This window comes from Petaurus breviceps, unplaced genomic scaffold, assembly GCF_028583685.1.
Source record: "Petaurus breviceps papuanus isolate PSGF00001 unplaced genomic scaffold, PetGlider_PUasm1.0 173, whole genome shotgun sequence".
NCBI lineage: Eukaryota > Metazoa > Chordata > Mammalia > Diprotodontia > Petauridae > Petaurus > Petaurus breviceps.
In genome coordinates this window covers 16,515,111-16,536,190 of record NW_027185759.1, presented here as the reverse complement: position 1 = coordinate 16,536,190, position 21,080 = coordinate 16,515,111, and the positions used below count along the sequence as shown (strand labels likewise).

The window sequence follows — 21,080 nt, the reverse complement described above, 5'->3', positions numbered from 1 at the left end:
GAGGGGAGAGGTGAGTGAAGGTGTCAAGGAGGTGGTGAGTATCAAAGCAGAAGAAATCTCCTTGATGACACGATTCCAAATGATGAGCTTAGACTACGGACAGCAGGATGTTCATGGAGGGGGGCACAGTCGCTGGTGGGAAGAGACCTCAGTTAAAATCTTCCCTCAGACAGGTACTAGGTCACTCCCTAGACAAACCCTTTCCTGTCTCTGAACCCCATTTTCCTCATTCTGTAGAAAGAAGGCCTTGGACCGAGTGACCTCAGAGGGGCCTTCCTTCTCTAACATCCTCTGATTTCTACATATAATATAATTTCATGGATGTTCTAGAGCAGAGGTTCTTTTGTATCGTGAGCTCCTTTGGTAGTCTGGGTAAGCCTAGAGCTATTCTTAGATTTTAAAATTTTAATCACAATAAAAGAAAATGCTAAATTTCAGTTAGAAGTTGGTGAAAATAAACAAATTTATATTTTTCCCCAAGTTCATGGACCTCCATAATTCTATCCTGGACCCAACATTAAGAACTCCTATTCTCTTAGAGACCACTAATTCCAAGAACCCATTTGATCTCTCCTGAGGTGAGAGGGCAGACTCCTCCCTCATTGCCCTGTCATGGGATGGCTCTGTTCTGCACACTTGCCCAGATCTATGAGTAACCACACCTGCAGATGATTTCTGATAATTATTGGTGGAATGTCACCACAGAAGCTCGTGAAGATTCAGACTGTCTGGTAAACAACCACAGAAGGTGCTTGTCACATCCCAGGACTCCCAGAAACCCGCAGGTGTAGGCAGCAGGGTGCCAGGGGACAGGGATGTTTATTTCAATGGCTCATTTCCTTCTGGAGCTGTGGTTCATGTCTGGGCACCACAGTGGATCAAGGGCAGCATGACCCAGTTAACTTCCCTCTTATTGCCCTCATAGATTTGTGGTGGAAACTTGTTCATGAAGGATGGAAAGAAATTGAGAGGATGGAAAAATGTATGTTTGCTCTGTGCTTCTGGGGTGGAGGTAGGGGACAGAGGTGGGTTATAGAAAGTTATGGATGTGAAGACTGAATTATCCATCATGACTGTAGCACAGTGTTTAAGCCAACAGAGACTCTTTAGGCATAAAAAGCTTTTCCACTCTCAAAGTTCAATTTAAAGGATCCTGGATCACACTCACCTCAGTTACTGCCTTAAGGGGGTGTTTTACACTTCCCCCTCCCTCTCACTGACTTCTCCACCAGATAGAGAGCCTCTCATAAAGACTTCATACGGTTGGAAGAAGAGGCCGTAGGTTAGCTGTTACTGATATTCTTGGCTGATTTTTGTTTTAATGAGTATATTAAGAAGATTGAGCTTTTGGTATTAACAAGGAGCACTAGATTCTCCATGCACTGAGTAGGAGACCAGTTGGCTGTCTAGAGAGGTGTTAGGAAAATCCCCTTTAAATTTATTTCTCCTGAACCTCATCACTCTTTTTTTGTTTTTGTTTTTTGGAGGGGGGAGGGCACGGCAATTGGGGTTAAGGGACTTGGCCAAGGTCACAGGGCTAGTAAGTGTTAAGTGTCTGAGGCCGGATTTGAACTCAGGTCCTCCTGACTCCAGGGCCCATGCTCTACTCACTGTGCCACCTAGCAGCTCCAGAACCTCATCACTTTTCTTGGCCATGCTAAAGACCTCCATAGGCATAGGCTATGGGGATGCCATTCCAGAGCCAAGGAGAAGGGAGTCTCAAGTATAGTTGCTAGTTCCTTTATACAAGCAAAAAGAAACTATAGGTAACAAGTTCACAGTTTCTTATGCAAACTTCTTGTTCTTTATATGCTGGCATGTTTATGTTCCCATTAATAAAGAAAATTAGTATAAAACAGTAACAACAATATAGAATGTTGGAGGCAATTTAGACATAATTTCCAATTTTACAAATAGGAAAACTGAGACTCTTTTTTCCTCTGTCTCCAAATGTTACTTATGCTCTGACTGATTCAGGAGCATGTCGTATGAATCACATGTGCCTGCCCAGCCTCCAGGTCCTTGTCCCAATTCTCCCAGAATTCTGCCATAGGAGAGAACACCAACATGCTGGGCATCTTCCCCAGGTGTCCTGACATCACCAAAGTGCTCTGGGAAGTCCTCTGACTGCTCGCCGATCGTCCTTGCCTCTCGCCATGTGACCACGCTATCTTGTCTTCCTGTCCTAGGACTCTTTGATGATGACCTTCGTACCACTCTACGTCAGAGTTCCTCTTCGGTTATGTGGTGAAGTCTGCTCTCACTCACCACATACTTCTCCATTGTTCTCTGTCTGATACTCACCTTGTTCTTCAGGTCTCATCTCTAGTAAGGTGTTCACATTGAAGAGTTGGGTCTTTGTTTTCATGTCATCTACTTGTATTATCTGTTCCATTTATACATACAGTTGGACAAGATCTGTCGGGTATCTGCCCAGAGGTATATTGATAGCTGTGCAACTACATTTTTCATCCACTTGGTTTTTCTTGTATAGATGGACAGGACCAAACTCTTTTAATCCAGTCCAGATCTCTTCCAGGAAACTCTGCAACATCTTGGGGCTTGATGCAGTCAGCACAATGTCTTGTGAAACATTAATTTTCAATTAATTTTTTCAATCAATTATTCAAATTCAATTCAAATCAAATTCAATCAATTTTCAATCAATTCAAAATTAAAAAATTAATAAGAGCATCAGGAGGATCTCATCATCCACCAGAAATCCCTTTTCAACCTGGACTCTGTGCTACTCATCCCAGTGGTGAACACTTTGGCTAATGTGCGTCTCCATGTTTTATGCCTCACCTGCTACCTCTTAGATGAGAGTCACTGAACGGAGTTATTTTGGTTATTATAAAGAGTCCTGGAAGATCTTGATGAGTAGATGGGAAATATCTTGCTATGAAAAACCCTCTAGGGTAGTGTGTTGTTCTACCTAATAAAATGTTTTTTTTTGGGTAATGAACAATCAGTACAATAATGGTCTTTACTTCTTTTAGTTAGATGATAAAGATGTGGTCCTTTGTTAGATATGGCTTTCAAAGACCTTCTTGTTCCTTACCAATAGAGGGCATCCAGGATGCCCTCTATTTATGCATAAATAACTCCTGTAAGACGTTGTACAGATGAGAGGGTAGGCATAGAGGTCAGTAGTTAGTGTTTTGTCCTGGTCACTTTCAGCAGATATTACTAAGAATTTTTTCATGCTTTTGTTATCTAAATAGTAGTCCATCAATATCCTCACACTTGTATCTCCTTTGGCACAGATTTCTCTCCTTTATTTGTACTTTGTACAGTTGGCTATCTTTTTCCTTTTTCCCCCCTCTTTTTAGTACTGTTTCTACCTACTTAAAAACACCTTAGAGAATATGATGTTAAAGCTTATTTTTTAATGTTATTTTTCAGTTAATAAGTATTTATTTTCTCTGTCTCCTACACACCCCCAATTTCAAAGAAAAAATAAAAACAAAACCTTTGTAACAAATAAGGATAGTCAAGCAAAACAAATTCTCACACTGTCGGTGTCCAAAAACATGTCTTCTTCTCCACCTTGAATGAATATAGCACCACTTTGTCAGTAGGTGGGTCACACAGATCATCACTAGTCCTTTGGAATCGTGGGTGGTCATTGCACTGATCAGAGATCTTAAGTATTTTAAAGGTTCTTTTTCTGTGAAATATTGTTATTATACAAAGTATTCTCCTGGTTCTGCTCACTTAACTGTATCCGTCCATACAGCTCTTCCTAAGTTTCTGAGAAATCATTACTTTCACCATTTTTTATGGCACAATAATTTTCCTTTCCATTAATATACCATAATTTCTGTAGCCTTTTCCTCCTTATTCCAGTTTTTGGCCACTACAGAAAGAGTGCTCTAAATGATTGTTGTATTTTAGCTGTATTATTAGCACCCCTCACTTAAGCTCTGTCAGTCTCAGTATGGTCATCTGCAAAACCGAGGTAATGATTATTTACTTCATGTGGTTGTGGTGAGGTTCAAAGGAGATAATGTGTGGAAGGCAAAACTGCTCTTGAAGTGTCAGCCACCTTTTCTTGATCTTATCTTTCCCCCCACCCCAGTCTCCCCATCTGCCTATCTACATCCCATCACTTCCTTCGAAACTCAATTAAAGAAAAACCCTTTATTCTAGAAACCTTCTCTGGCCATCCCTCTGGTTTTACTTATTCTATGTGGTGTCTTTCAAGTTAATCCTATGTGATTTTTGCAGTAGGCTTCCAGTAGGGCACCCATTTTGGAGGATGTTTAGGGAAAACCTCTAGTGTTCGGAGTGAATGGCAGTGTGGGCCAGGTGACTGGAGAGTGGGGGAAGAGCAGAGAGTGTGATAATGAGGGGAGGGGGCTGTCGGCTCACCTTTGTCCCTAACCCCCGTCATCCTGTCTCCCACTATGGTCCCTTGAGGACCCCCAGATGCAGGTGATTTTTCATTTTCCTTTTCTGCCTGTTGGCTTTTCACGGACAAATCAGCTCAGCTCCTCTCATCGTAGCTTAAGAAGTCTAAGGGGATATTCTCCTCTCAAAACAGCTTTGGTGTGCTGGTGCATTCTGACAAAATGATGTTTCTAAAATGCAAATCTGGTCACATTCCTCTTCTACATGAAAATCTGCTTCCCTCTTATCCTTAGGATAAGTGATAACGTCATTCACAGCCTGGCATCTGAAGCCCGCCATAATCTGACTCCCACCTATTTTTCCTCATCTTACTTCTTATGACTTCCCTTTCATGAGTTCTCTATCCCTGGCCTTGTTGGCTATTTCTTATGCACTGCATTTGATTCCCCACCTCCATGACTTTGCAGAGATTGTCACGTTTTGAATTCACTGTCCCCTCCCAGAATCCTGACTTCCTTTGAAACAGAGCTCAGCCATGAAATTCTGCAGACAGCATTTCCTGGTCAGCACTGCTGCCCCCCAGCTGTTAGGGCTCTCCCCCTCTCCAGTTTGCATTGTGTGACATTGTGTGTGCTTATGAATCCCCCTAGGAGAATAGACATTCCTTGAGGACAGGCACCGATTCATTTTTGTACTTGTATCTCCAGCACCCAGCACGGTATCTGGCATAGAGTAAATCCTAAATAAATGTTTGTTGAATTGAATTGAATTTCCCCTTACTTCTTTATTATTATTGGATGGGCCCTCTCCTGAATGCTGTTTAAACAAGGGTGAAAATACATGAAAGGGAATGGATGGGACCAGAAAGGTCATTATCACCTAGGTTTTTACTGCTCCTTTCTAAATGTATACATGTGTGAGTGTGTGTATATGTGTGTGTATGTGTGTACCTGAATGTGTGTGTTATTATTTAATGTAAGCTCCATGAGGTCAGAAATAATTTATTTTTGGGTCTTTCTATCCCCAGGGTCTAGGCCCCATAGTAGGTACTCAATGAGGCCTTGTTGAATGAATGAATAAGGAATGAGGAAAGAAATATCTAGGAATGGAGAAAATGTTTTGGATTTTTGGAAAATTCTCCTGACAGAATATTAATGGGCACCTGCAATTAGTCTTACAACAAACAGTACAGGTAGAGAGGGTCTGAAAAGGATGTGGTCTGTGAGCCTAGGAAAGGCCTGGCTTTTCCCAGACTCCTGACTCTTACCCACTGCTAGCTGAGGGAGGGTGCAGCCCAGGCGTTCCGCAATTGGAGAAAGGTCCTTGAGCTTCGTTTGCTGCTTTCTTCCTTCTTCACTTATGATTTTTTCTTTCAGCCACTGGTAGCACTGGGGGTGAAGGAGAGCAGAAGTTAACACTCCCTAAATATTTGGTGTGAACAACTCATTGGTCAGATTGGGTCCTGACTGATGTCTCTTCATCTGTCCCAGAATCAGTTCAGGTCACAGATGGTGGCACCCCAATATGATGGCCCCACAAGGTCCTGCACCCAGCCTCACTGGCTCATGTGGGCGATGCTGGGTCCTCAATGACCACCCTAAGTGGGAGCAGGTTCAGCCAGACTAGAAGGGCCTTGAGCGCCATTCCAGCAACAGACTGAAACTGCTCTTCCAAGGTGCTCTAGGCAAATACAGAGAGACTCATCATCAGCTGGACACTAGGTGATGCAGCCAATAAAACAAAGAAAAGGGTTTTAAAATTATCCCTAATCCTGTGCACCCCCTTCTACTTCCATAGTGATGGCGGACTGGTAGAAAAGGAGGCACAAGGACCAGCTAGGTGGCACAGTGAATAGAACACCTGCCCTGGAGTCAGGAAGACCTGAGTTCAAATCCAGCCTCAGACACTTGACAACTTAACTAGCTGTGTGACCTTGGACAAGTCACTTAACCCCAACTTCCTTGCCTTCCCCTGTCTTAAAAAAAAGAAAAAGAAAAGGAGGGACAGGGTGCTAAGAGGCTGCCCAAATGTGAACACAAAGCCACACCTGACACAGTTTACCATCAATGGAAGGGATTGCTTTGACTATTACACCCAAGACTGGGCTAAGTCCTGTGGTCTGTAATAAGGAGGAAGACCTACCTCCTGAATGACTGTGATCCCTAAAATCTCAAAACGACCATTTTTTGAAGTTTCAAAACCTGCTGATTTTTAAAGGATTTTTGTTATCTTAAAGCCTAAGCCAGGTTATTTTGGAAACTTTGGCACCCTCAGTTCTGTAGAGTAGAAGAATGAATACTTATATATGAACAAAACCTAATTTTAAGATGTAGTAAAAAAGTATATAATTTTGTCTCCCTAAACTTGTAAAAATTATTGTAGAATTATTCCACCCTAGCCAAAGATGTCAGCATGAGAAAGTACTCGTTACAGTGTAAGGAGGGTTGGGTGGCACTGCTGTGCGGCATATGGGCGCGGCTCTCCCTCACCCAGGCAGAGCCCTTTTGAGAGGCAGCCCGGAAAGCCTGCCAGCTTGGAAGTCAGGGAACAGAGACTTTAGTCCTGCAACTTCCTCAAGTTTTAGGCCCTGTGCGACCTGGGATAATAACTCAGTTCACTTCTTCCCTGGCCTTCAGTTTCCTTATCTGCCAAATGAGGAGGTTGGACCAGATGGTCTCTAAGGGTCCTTCCAGTTCCAAGCCTGCAGTCCTTTCCATGTAGAAACTTTTCATTTTTCCTTGCTTTTCTTTTTCTTCCTTTCTGACTGTGGCATAGGTGACAATGAAATCTTTCAGCCAAGGTAAGAGCAGCTCAGCTAGAAGGAGATTTCAGCATGCGTAACTATTTTTTTTTTAGTGAAAATATGAAAGCCATGCCATTGTAGAAGCCCCCAGTGACTCAAGGCTCTGAATTTCTTTGGAGAAAGCATTTGTCAAGTTATAGATACCACCGACCTTTAGTTTCCCCAAGGAAATAAACAGCACAATATTCACCTGTGACCAGACCCCAGGCACTCCACCCATGCTATTTTAATGGATTAACCTTTCACAAAATGTCTTTCATAATCAAATGAAGCCTCCCCAGGGATAGTTGCAAATGAACACCATAGCATCTATGTGAGTGTGTGCACGTGTGTGCCCATGTGTAAATATTTTCAGGAAGAGAAGCAGAAAGGATGAGGTACACCAGTTTTATTCACCTTCTCCAGTTTTGCAGGCTTGTGGTCAGGCTCTTGTCTGAGATAATCAACAGTGCTTTGCAGGAAGACCTGACTCCCCCTCCCCCAGGTTGAGGTGGGTGGCCTGCTGGTCCAAGCCCTGCAGTTCCTCAGGGGTGATGATTTCAGGGTGTGCAACCATCAGTGGTGAAGATCAGCACTTCAGCCTTCCCAGGCGGCATTCCCAGAGATGCTGCTGGTGCTGGAGTGTGTCCTCCCACAGCTCAGTTTTGTACTGAATAGGAAAACCAGTATTGATCCAGAGTTGGTGGAAACTTCTTGCTGACATTTCCCAGGGACCCAGATCTCCAAATGTGACATAAAGGCAAACCGTCACTGGCAGAAGCCCAGGAAATGCTAGGATCTGGATCTGTTGTTCCAGGGTGTACTTGGCTACATCCATACATCTATGTGTTCGCTGATATGGTTCTGCCCTTGATGATGCATATCGGTTTATCTATGTGTGTTCTCTTTTAGATCGCTGAACATTATGTGGACACCACTGGGGTACATGGGATCTCCTTTGAGCTCAGTAATTGACTGGCCCACCCATGAATGAATGAATGAAAAAACATTGATTGTTTCCCCCCATGAACCAGACACTCTAGTAAGTGCTGGAGACTCAGTTATAAACAAATAAGACAGTCCTTGCCCTGGAGGAGTTCACATGCCAGTAGTGTAAGGCAACATATCCTGGGGAATGATGTCCAGGGAAGCCAGAGGGAATGGTGACTGGAGTCCTAGTGTGACTGATTGACATTTCCTTTTCAGGAATGGCAGCATAGATTGGATGGCTGATTTCAGAGCCAGAATTGGAAAGCTGAGGAGGGGAGGACACAAGACTAAGCAAGGCATGGAAGTGTCCACACAAGATGAGGTGGATATCCACTAATCAAATGCCAGGGTCCCCTACATCTTCTCTGGTCCCCCAGTTTCATGGGCATTTCATGTCTTCATGGGCATTGCTTTGCTGCATACTCATGCCTCTTCATTGCCCTCTAGGTGACCCTTGACTCGAATCCTCCAGTGGTATGCTGTGACTCACGCACAACATCCTCCAAAGAATGTCGTTAACTAAAAATAGAAGCTTTTGTTTCAGAGAAATACTTAAGGTCATGGCAAGGGCTGTGTAAGTTGCCATAGCGACAGAGTCATATGCCCTCTGGCACATGTGAATGACATTTTTGAAAATAATGTACAAGCCTATGGAGAACATCCTTGAAGGCTTGAGAAGTATTCTGTAGTAGGACGCATGATTGACTGACGCGTGTAGAGAATGTACTTGGTTAGCAGAGCACAATGCCTTCCAGCAAGAGTGTCTTTTGTGATTTAATGGTCATTTTTGTGCAGGTGATTCTGAAATACACCTTTCCCGTTCTAGCCCCTCTCCTGTCCTCCAGGGTCCTCTCGCCATCCTAAGCTTTCGTTCTGTACATGCCTTAAGCTCAATGTGTCCCAAACTGAACTTGCTATCTTTTCCCACCAAACTATCCCTATCAAGGCTACCACCCTCCTCTAGCCAGCCAGGCTCACAATCTGGGCATCATCCTCCACTCATTTCTACACTCCCCATATCCAATCCACGGCCAAGTCTTGTCAATTCTACCTTAAGAACATCTGTCCCATATACCCCTTTCTCTCTCCTCTGACGCCGTCATCACTGGTGCAGACCCTGATCTCTTCAAGCCTGGACCATTACCGTAGCTGCTGGCTGCTCCGTCTGCCTCCAATCCCTCCATCCTCCACTCAGCTCTCAGACTGGTCTTCCTAATCTCAGGTCTGGCCACATAAAGCCCTATTCAATAAACTCCAGGAGCTGTCTTTTACCTCCAGGATCAAATATAAAATCCTGTGACTTTTAAAGTGCTTCCTAAGCTGACCCTTCCTAAGCTGACCTTTCATTTTCTTTCACCCTCCTCCCCTCCACATGGTCTGTGATCTGGGAACACTGGACTCCTTGCAGTTGTGTTACTATGACACTCCATCTCCTTTTCACCTGCCTTCATGCTGGGTATCCCCTGGACCTGAAATACTCCCTCTCCTCATCTCCACCTCTTGGTTTCTCTAGTTTCCATCAAGTCCTGGCTAAAATTCTAACTTTTACAGGAAGTCTTTCCCAACGCCATTTCATACTGATGACTTTCTCCTGGGATCACCTCCAGTTTGTACAGTCTGTGGCTTATTTGTACAGAGACTCTGGGAACTCCCTGAGGGCAGGGACTCTGGTCTTCCCAGACCTTACTAGCACATTGTCTGGCATATAGTAGGTGCTCAATAAATACTTGTTGATTTAACTTGACTTCTACATGTATGTCAAGTTTCACTCAAAGTTTGTTCAGCTGCCCTCTGATTATTAATATTGAGGGGCACAAAATGGGGAGATATGTGTTTGTTATTAAAGAAGAATGTCCAGTTCAGAGCCCAAATGGAAGGGGAAGTCCCTATAGATTAACACAGTGTGGTAGGTGATTAATAAATGGTGAGGTCTTTCAGATGACCCTATTTATAGATAACATTGTGTTAATTGTGTCCAGCCCCAGAACAAAAGCAGAGCCTTCTAAATGAGATACCTTATCACTCTAAATAGTTTCGCCTACCTATCCCTGCATGGACACTAAGATGGATGAAAAATGATTGATTATTACTTATATGGGCATATATGGTATATACAGTTGGGTGGGCAAGTCACAGAGCTTGTCCAGTCCATGTACCTTTGACAGAAAGTGAGATCAATAATGAACTAGGCTCTGAGTTAATTACCCAGTCCTTTCTATGATCCCAAGCTGCTTCTTCAAATAAAGGGTAGCTAAGTATTTTTTTTTCTCTTTCTTCTCTCTCCCACCTCTCTTTCTGTCTCTCTTTCTCTCTGCCTCTGATTCTCTTTGTCTCTGTCTGTCTGTCTGCCTGTCTCTCTCACACACACAATTTATCATCCCTATCTGAGTCTCTTGTGGTTAGGTCTCATAGTGTTTTTCTTGGTGTTGAAGAAGATTTTTACAAGATATTACTCTACTTCAGACGGAACTCTAATAGGTTTTTAAAATGCATGTGGGTGGGTATGGATGTGGATGTGGGTGTGGGTGTGTTGGGTGGTGTTTAAGGAGGTGTATCTGTGGCACCACCAGAAATCTTCTTAATGTTTAGGAAATAAAGATTGGGTAGAGTCCAAAAATGACAAATTTGGCTAATAGTGATAATTCCTTCCTTATATTTAAGGAGATGAAAATACTTTGAAAATTAGTAGCAATATCAGTTTATACAGATGGGAAAGGGCCAGAGCAGGAAGGTTACGAGGGTTTATTTCCAATTTTAAGTGGATATTCATCAAGTGCTCCTTCTCTAAAGGAGGGTCTGGCAGGGGCAGTGTGGGGATTCGAAAGGGCCCTCCTTGCTTCTTGGAGGTATCGTTCCAAGAATCACAGGGCGAAGCCTGAGAAATGGGTCTGGCAGAGGGAACCTTGTGGAAAGCTTGGCAGCAGCAACCAGCTCCAGGCTTGAAACACACACTGTTCTCAGAAACACTTCCCTCCAGCGCAAACCTTGCCCCTACTTCTTTCAATTTTAACTACTACAGTTCCGAAATCAGAAATGATTCAGTGGTAGCTTGACTCAATAGAGAGCCTGACCTGAATGAGGACTTTTCAGCATACCACTTTCTGTTCCTTAGCCAACACATTGTTTTCTTGCAGGTTTATAGAGGATTTTCGTGGTAAGATCATGAATCTTTGCATAACATAAGTGTACCTGGCTTGTATTTTGAAGAGTCGCTGGTATTGTGACCTTTGAATATGCAATGCCTTTTGCTGACACCTCTTAGTTTTATGTCTAAGAGGAAACTGATAATGTGCTTTGCTAAGACTTCATTTGCAATATTGAAATGTTTTATATGTGCCCTAACACGATGAAAGGATATAGGGGAAACGTGAGTTCTGTTTTAGATGTGTTGAGGTTGAGATAACCACAGGACATACAATTAGAGGTGTCTGAAAGGCAGTTGATGATACATGACTGTAGCTCAGGAGAGAGGTGAGGATCTGATATATAGATTTGGCTATCATTTGTCTAGAGATAATAATTGAACCCATGGGATTTGGAGAGTGAGAGAGTACAGAGGAAAAAGAGAAGAAAGCCTAGGATAGAGCCTTGTAGGACACATGGTTAGTGGTCATGGTAAAGCTGGAGCCCCAGCAAAGGAGACAAAGAGAGTGTTCTCAGAGACACAGGAGAACCTAGAGAGGGGAGAGAATCCAGGAAGAGAGGGTCAGCAAGAGTCAGATGTTGCAGACAAGAAAAAAAAAAAGCATCCAGACTGAGAGATGGCCATTCAGTTTGGCAATTAAGAGATCACTGGTATCTTTGGGAAGAGGAACTGCATTAAAAGGGATGCCATGGGTTTTATTATCCTGATGTTTGTAATGAGGAAACAGCCTCTGAGAAGTTAAGTGACTTGCCTGTCTGGGCTTGCCAGAGTTGAGATTGAAATCAAGGCTTTCTGATATCCACCTTGCAGTTCTGTTTGCTGTAGAGAGAAATCTCTTGGTGAATATTGCATCTAGATATACTCCTTTTAACCTGACATCCAGAAAGATTCTAAGTTGCTTAAAAAGTCCATCTAGTATACTTGGACCTTCCCCACTGCTTGGATGATGGACATTATTTTCATGTGACTCAGTTTCCACACTTCCTTGGGTCCCTTCCCACTCCTGTATACTTGTGCATGTTATTCTGCATAGCTGTTGCTTCTGTGACTGTTGCCATTTTGGCAATATTTCTACACAGTAGGGGCTGACTCAATCAATAATTTCCACCATTACTTTTATAGCAGTCTGACTGCTTTGTTTGGCCCTGGGTGCGTTAGCCTGATTTTATGGTTAGAGGACATCTGGTTCATACAAAAATAGCCTCAGGCGCATATGTGCAGTACAAGGTTAATCTATTTATCAGCCTATAGTTTGGGGTTTGCTCCGTGTGGATCGTCTGAACCATCTCAAGATGCCTGTTGGTAGGATTGGCCATAGCTGTTGTTTGTCAACCTCCAGCTCCATTTCCTTGAGTGACTGCCATGTTTTTATTACTCCTCATCTCCCCATTCCCTCTCAGAGGGGCTACATCTTTTATTTCTTGCTCCGTGCTCCTGATTGAGTTATTGATCTTGAGCTGTGCCCACGTGCTGTTTCAGAGGACGCTGGAGTCGATCGTTTATGAAGCCTTGGAATTCCATTGGTGCCACTGAAGAGCTCTCCACAAACCTATTTTCTGATCATCTACTTTTTCAGCTCTGAAGCTTCCCTTCTGTTCATTGCCAAGGAAGCTTCAGTGGTCATTAAGTCTGCTTTATAAAAGTAGCAACAGAAAATAATCCTCAAGTTGCTTTTTGGACTCAGTTAAGCTAAGAATGTGTGTGTGTGTGTGTGTGTGACTTTTATTTTGTGGTAGCAGTGGCCAGGGACTTTGCAGCTGCTGAGTGGCTTCTCTCTTTCTCATACTTTGAGGTCCACAAATCATCCTGAACAGAAGCTATCTTTTTTTTTTTTGGAGTAAAAGTGGGCTAGTGTCATGGGTAGATAAAGTAAGCTAAGAAACAGGAGACCAAAGTTCTCATCTCACCTTCACTCCTGAATATCTTTGCCTTGGTCTTTTGCTTAATCACTTTATGCCTCAGTTTCTCTATCTCCAGTAACCTTTGCCCCTTCTTATCTCCCAAGGGCACTCTGAGGATAGACAGACTGAAGGTATGATGTCTTCTTGGAGTTGCCAAAGACCATGATTCTTGAGCACTGGACATCTTCTTCATTGAAGATACTTTGAGTTTTAATTTCCTAACATATTTTTAATTTATTCTGGGATTGGGAACAGGGACTGGACTTATGATTTCATTGGTATAGAGAACTTGCCAATGAGGAAACTCCCTCTTCTAATGCAGGTCAGCATCTTAGAGTTGCTCAGATCACTGAGAAGTTAAGTTACTTGCCCAGGGTCACTCAGTCTATGTCAGAAGTGAGACTTGAACCCATGACTTCCTAGCTTTGAGGCTGACACTCTATTTACTATGCCAAACTGCCTTGCTGCTTTGCTCAGAACAATCTAAAATATTTTTTAGAAGCAAATATTTGCTTTCTAGATTTGGGATAATTTTCCCAAGAATACCCAAACAGAAAAGAATCCAGCATCTTGGAACCATCAATAGACCAGCTTTAGAAATATTTGCTTTAGAAATATATCAATAGTTTTCACAAAAATAGACTCAATGATTTGCTTAAATGCTTCACTAAAAATCTAAATAAACTCTATCTAAAACAGTAGTTCTTGACATTGAACCCCTTCGGCAGTCTGGTGAAGCCTAAGGACCACTTCTCAGAGAATATTTTTAAATGCGTGAAATGAAATACATAGAACTACAAAGGGAACCAATTATATTAAACATTATCAGACTGTTTGTAACTGAGTTCACAGTCCCCAAGTGAAGAACCCTTATCTAAAGCATTCTTTGGATGTACGCTGAGTAATCCTCTTGAAAAAAGGAAGTCATGTTGATCTGGGCTGACTTGTTTCTTATACTGGCTCCTTAGAGTCTCAGCTTTCTTTGCTAGATGTTCACTGGTCATAGGATATTCTGTAATTTTGCCATAAATGTCTGTTTTGTCAAGTAGAAAATTGCCTGCGAGGGATGGAAATGGCAAACCACTCCAGTATCTTTGCCAAGAAAACCCCAAATGGGGTCACAGAGGCAAATAAAGACATATACTTTTCATAGTGCAAGTATAAAAAGATGTCACTGTGGTCCCCAAATGCAGAAATGCATCAAACTCAACAGAGAAACAAGGAGGGTGGGGGGATAGGGCTGAAAGGGAGGCTAACATCAGGGAGAGAATATTTGGAAGCAAATAAACTTCCTGATCATGAAAGAGCGATTAAAAGGAAAGCAAAGCAAAACAAAACAAAACAAAGAACTAGAACCTAAATGGGAATGCCCATCATTTGGGGAATGACTGAACAAATGGTGGTAAATAAATATAATGGATAAGAGATATTTCAGAGCATCTTGGGTAGTGTGAGCTGATATAGCATGAAGTGAGTAGAGCCATGAAAATTATATATATATAATGGCAACACCATAAGGACAACAGTTTTGAAAGATGTAGGAACTCTGATCTCAAAGTAATAGCTAACCATCCTCCAAAGGACCTATGATAAAAGTGCCCATTAGATTCAGAAGCTTGCATGTCAATGTCTAACTGCAAAGCCATTGTCATCTACCATTTGACTCTTCCCGCCCTCCCCCCAGGCCATCAGAAGAGAAACTTCTTTCATAGAAATCATAGGAAATACCTTGAGTGATGCTCTGGAGCTTTCAGGCACACCATTGCCATATTTCCCCGAGATGATCCCACAGGCCAGGGGGGACCAGGTCATTGCTCCAACCCCTACAGGAAAAAATGAATGCAAATGGAGCTTGTGAAAATAATCAGAGTGTGGGCTTTTAAATGGAACTTTTTAAAAAGCAAGAACTTTACACACTATTTAATTTTCATTATGGCAATTCTTTCTAACATGAGCAAATATCTTTCATTAATGGCCACACTTATGTCAATGACCACTTCCTACATGAGCACTTTGATGATCCCTCCAGCTTCTAGTACTTTCTCCCACAATTATGGATTTCAACATATACCTGATGTCTCCTTCAAGAGAAGGTGAGCTTCTCAAGGTGAGTTCATCTTTTTATAGAGATTTTCTACACTGTTTATAAAATTCTTGAAATTTGTTCACTTGAAATCTCTAAAGTCATTGAATCCTATATGATTCTCAGATTCATAAAGGGTCATATTTTTCAAATTTTATTGATTGTTATCAATCAACGAATAAGCATTTAGTAAGTCCTACTATGTGTTAGGCACTGTCCTAGACGCTGGGAAATCAAGTTTAAAAAAAATAGTCAAGCTTGTATTCTATTAGAGGAGCACATGTTGTTTTGTGGGAGACTTCATAATTAGGAAAATGCCCACCTTCTAATCAGCTGATCATTTATGAAGCTTTCAGTCAATCAATCAAGCATATATTGAGTAACTGATATATGCCAGACACTTTGCTGTACACTGGGGAGACAAAGACAAAAATGGATATTCCTCTTCTCAAGGAGCTTACATTCCATTGAGGGAGACATCAGGTACATGTTTAAGTAAATACAAAAGAAATCCATACTAATTGTGCAAGGAATTCCTGGAATCTAGAAGGATCATGCAAGTGCCTGTGTAGGAGGTAGTCTTTGACATAAGTGTTGAAGGAACTGAGGGATTGGAAAGAAACCTAGAGATTGTTAAGGGGTTTTTCTTGAGGATCAAGTCTATAAATATGGCTTCTTCCTGTTTTTGAGATACAAAAATAAAGAAATCCATGTATATTTTGCCCTGTGGAAAAAAGCTTAAAGTCACGTAAAAGCTTACAGGCAGACATGTTGGGTCCAATCATGCTCTAACTTATAATAAGCACGGACTTTAGCCTGTATCTGATAACTAAGAATGAGTTTGCTCACTCACTCAGCAAGTATTTATGAACTGTCTACTGCATGCAAGGAATGGTGTTCAGTGTTACTAAAAGGTTGATTTGCTTCCATCACAAACACTTCACAGACAAGATGTTGCCTTATTTTATCCCTGTTAAACTCCTTGGCCCAGGTGGATTTTGTGATCTGTATTCTTAATGAAGAATAATTATGAAAGCATCTTGGTGATACTTTTTATGTACCTAGAGTATGTGATTTCCACATCATTGGCCTTCTCTTGACTGAGAGAGAATGAATGAGCTCCATTCTATACATTACCTATCTTGTGGTATAATTCCGGCAACTGGACCTCCACCTTCTCTCTTTGGAAAAGATGATACTCGGCTTGTTCACAGACTGGTGGAATCATGTTGAACTGTCTTGCTACAGAATAGGCTTCCTACAAAAAGAGGAGAAGAAGTCAGATCCGATGGAAACGTTATAATACATATTCGTGTTAAATCAGTATAGACTATAAGATTACGGACAAGCTACTTCACCCCTTTGGGTCTCAGTTTCTTCATTTGTGAAATGAAGAGACTGAATTACTTCAGGGATTTTACTTAAACATGTACCTGGAATGTGAACTTGAAAAATATGTAGAAATCTGTATTTAATATAATTGGTTTTCTTTGTAATCCTAAGTATTTTATTTTATTCATCTAAAAATATTAATCTGAGGAGGTGATCCGTTGGCTTCCCTAGGGTGCCAGTGAGGTCAATAGCACGCAAAAAGGTTAAGAATCCTTGGATTAAATGATGTTTAAGGTCCCTTCCTCATTTAAATCAGCGATCCTTTGACAATTTCCACACTACCAAATGGGAGCATTCATGGTCTCCTGTTTCCTTGTCAACCATTGGAGATAAACAGTTTAAAAATTCATACATTTATACTTAGGAAAAATAGAATTAGTAAAACAAAATTATGGAATGTAGAATAAGAAGACAGAATTTTTAGAGAAAATAGAGTTTCATTTCAGAAACTGGAATTGGGATATTTAAGTGTTGACTAATAAAAGTCATTAGGGAGCCTGCTTTAGTTGAGGTATTAATGAATAGACAATTATGGTACATAAGTAGGATTAATCACTGATAGTCAAGAGGTGTTTTCCCCAATACTTGCAAACACCTGAGTCTCAACTTCAAGCCTCTTCCTAGAAAACCTACTTGGTTTCCATTGGTCAAATAAGTTCCACATAAGACACTTCCTTTACCCCTGCAGTGAGCACCTTCTACATAACTTCTAGCCTGGGTCACGGAGAGGTTCAGTGACTTCCCCAGAGTCACACAGCCACTGTGTATCAGAAACTGGACTGGAACACGTATCTTTCAGACTCCCTAGACAGCTCTCTACCCATTATACCACAGTTTTTCAGAAATACTACATTCTATTGATTTCCTCAGCAAATCCTTTTCCATATGTAGTTCAAAACTGCCTAATTCCTGTTCAAAGTCTCTGAAATCCTAAATTAGTGCAGGCTGACTTAATGAGATTTTATATGAAATCTTTTGGAAACGTCCTTATAATGTTTTGATCTGCATACAATTTCAAGAAGTCACGTCTCTTAAAGCAGGATAAAAAGTCTCAAACAATCACTTGACTAGAAACTAGTCAAGGAAATTATAACCAGACTTCTTTATTATTGGTTTTCGCTTTTTTTATCCTGAATTTCCTTGACATCAAATAAAACATTAAATAAAGTGATCATTTTCATTTACATTGCACAGCTTGCTTTTAAAAAATATACATAATAAATTCAACATCTGACTTTCTAAGTTATCCTCCTTATCTGTGATTCTGGGCTTCCTTCTGTTTCCTTTGGGGTATGAGGGGCAGGGTGTCTTCCTTCCTTCTTATCTTTCTTTCTATTCCCTCTCCCCAACACTGAAAAAAAGAAAACAAAACCATTGTGAAAAATATATACATCAAAGCAAAACACATTTGGACAGTGGTCATATAAAAAAAAAATCTATGCCTTATTCTGCACCCTGAGCCCTTTACCACTCTGTCCAGAGGTGGAGAGCATCCTTCCTCATCAGTCCTCTGGGATCATGACTGGTAATTACTTTGATCAGTGTTCTTAAGTCTTTCAAAGTTTTGCTTTTTCCTTTGTATTGTTACCATTGTTACCCTGGCTCTTTATCAGTTTAAGTAAATCTTCCCAGGCTTCTTTGAAACTGTGCCTTTTGTCTTTTCTTATGGCAAATGATATTGGTTTTCCATGAGATTATTATTTACCTCAAGAAGGTGTCTCTCTGTGAGGCTTACTCAAAGACTCCCCACATTCAAGATTTAGTTCTAATTTCTAGTGGGTTAAGTCCAAATGAGTTCTAATCTCCTCTCTTCCAAAAACCAGCGTTATGAATCTGAGCAATTAAATGCACTTCTTTGATACTCCCTTTATTACTTTATCTCTGAATAAAGGCGGGAACTGGATAATCTCTGAGGTTCCTCCCAAGGTTTATATTACATGAAATTCTTTTAAACTGGACACACTTTGCAATGTTCTATGTGTCAGGAACTATGATTCCCTTGCTTTCTCAGTAATGAAAACTAAAAAGTGGTGCCCCATTGCTAGTGATTTCCTCATGTAAATTTAGATGGAACCATCTCCTTCATATAAGCTGGTTTATCTCATGCTTTTTATTTCCAGCCATTGAAGAGAAACTTTTAGCAACACATGTGACCTGCATATATGAATCCTATTTAAGTAAACTACTTGTAATTCTCTGTAAAAGTGTTTTATGATTGATGTTTTTCAAATACAAATTCCTAAGAGTATGAGGGTCCAAACTGGGAGGGACGTCAGCTGTCTTCTTGTCTAACTTTCTCATTTTATGTTTTAACAAACTGAGGTCTAGGCCAGGGGAGGGAAAGACATTCCCAAGTAACTTGCTTAGTGTCACCCAAGGAGCAGAATCAGAGGCAGCATTGGAAAGCAAATCCTTTGCCTCCAGAAATGGCCCTAAACTCACAGCACTACACGATTGAAAGTGTGAGCTTAGGAAAATCCAAAGGAAAGGTTCTCCTTGACAAATGCAGTAATCACATGTGGGTAAAGAGCCAAGGGAGGCCCTTACAATCCAGAATAAAAGGGCCATCCAACAAAATAAAAAAAAATTAATGGATGATATTGGAAGAGGACAGAACCTCATCATTAGTCATGATCTTGTCACAATAAACAAGACCGGGGCTCAGTCGTTAGACCTTTCAGTCATCATTGAGTCCAGTCTTATGTGAGATAACATGTGCTGGTACCTGATCTATCCATATTATGAGAGCCTCAACACTCCTTCCCACAGAGACCATGGTTATTGTTCTTGTATCTTGACAGGGGAATGTAATCTTTGGACAGTCATTTTTACTCTCATTTAGAGAATCTACTTTCATAGCTGAGAGAGATTGTTTTAGGACAGAGAGAAAGGACTGAGAGAGGGACCTTATTTATTTGAGACTTCATTAGATGGCATCTTTAAGAGAGCATGAAGAGACTTTTCCTGAGAGAACAGAGTTTAACTCTTATCTTGAGATGAAACATTGTGAAGACAATGCTTGAGAAGAGGTTTCACCTGCCACGCTGACAGAGTCCAATGGTAGGACCATGCTTGCAGCCTGCAGTCACAGCTGATGGTTAGAGTTAACTCTATAACCATGAACTAATTTTCTTACTGAAATACATTGTTGAAATATTTGGATAGGGGTGGCCAGGTGGCTCAGCGAGTAAGAGCACCGGCTCCAGTGTCGGGATGACATGGGGATCAAATCTGGGCTCAGATACTTAGCACCACACCTAGAAATAAGTGGCCGTGTAACCTTGAGCAAGTTACTTAACCCCAATTGCTTAAAAAAAAAAGAAATATTTGGATATATCTCTGTGTTTGTTAAACTGTTAATAGATGAAAATAGCTAATAGTATTAATGATGTTAATTTGAGCTAGGTGTGAGTTACTGAGAATTTGTGAGGTTTTGTTTACTGTAAGGCTGCACAGAAATGTAGAATCATCAATAATTGGCCCAAACCATCAAGGCCATTTGCCCAGGCAAGAAGTCTTTATTGTTGAACACCTGGCCAGAAGAAGATCAAACAGAGGGGAAAGGGTCATGGCTTTAGAACTGGGCCTTAAAGACCAGCTAGTCCAGATTCCTCCTCTTACAGAACAGGAACTGAGGCTCACAGAAGTGGAAACACTTGGCCTCACCCAACCATGGACACCATGAATAGCAGAACTAGGATCTGAACCCAGGTCTTCTGACTTTAGCTCTAGTCTTCTTTCCACCAAATGAAGCATACATTAACTGAGCCAGGCCATAAACAAGGAGAGACCATATGGGCCTATCAGAAAGCAAGCTTGGTCCTTATCTTTTGGGAATTCTTGTATAAAAGGACTCAGGAAAATGAGACTCTCCAGGATGCCACCAACATTATAAATAAGTCCATAAAGCATTCAAGAGAACTTCTCTTGCGGTTACCATAGCCAGACTTCTCCTCAAGTGTGCTCATCGACTTAACACTGATTATGAACTGTGCATGAATGGTGCCAAGTACAGAGGGCCTGCCTTGGAGTCAGGTAGGCTTGTGCTAGACCCACCTCTGATGCCTCTGTGTTGTGTGACCCTGGGAAAGCCACTGAGCCTCCAATTCCCCAAGCTACAGATGAGAGGTATATCTCTATTATTGGTGGAGGGAGTATCTACATGTGGAATTTTCCACACTGAGGAAAACACAATATGTATGTATATATGTATGAATAAGCACATTGTACATGTAGGTGAGATCGTGTGTGTGTATATGTGTGTGTGTGTGTGTGTGTGTGAGAGAGAGAAATAGAGAGAAAGAGAGAGAGAGGGGGAAATACAGAGAGAGAGACAGAGAAAGACAGACAGAGATACAAACACAGAGAGACAGACAAATAGGAGAAAAAAGACAGAGACAGACAGACAGAGAGATGGAGACAGAGACAGACAGA

The 21,080-nt window shown here is 41.4% G+C and overlaps 1 protein-coding gene across 1 annotated transcript in view; it reads right to left on the bottom strand.

The window, feature by feature from the left end:
* Window positions 1-21,080, bottom strand: part of KCNAB1 (potassium voltage-gated channel subfamily A regulatory beta subunit 1) — a 360,079-nt gene that overhangs the window by 9,926 nt on the left and 329,073 nt on the right. Inside the window, exons 10-12 of the mRNA XM_069083440.1 lie at window positions 16,392-16,512; window positions 14,900-14,994; window positions 5,621-5,741 (exon numbers count right to left, since the gene is read on the bottom strand). Coding sequence (XP_068939541.1) covers window positions 5,621-5,741; window positions 14,900-14,994; window positions 16,392-16,512 — 337 coding nt within the window. The remainder of the gene's footprint in view (window positions 1-5,620; window positions 5,742-14,899; window positions 14,995-16,391; window positions 16,513-21,080) is intronic.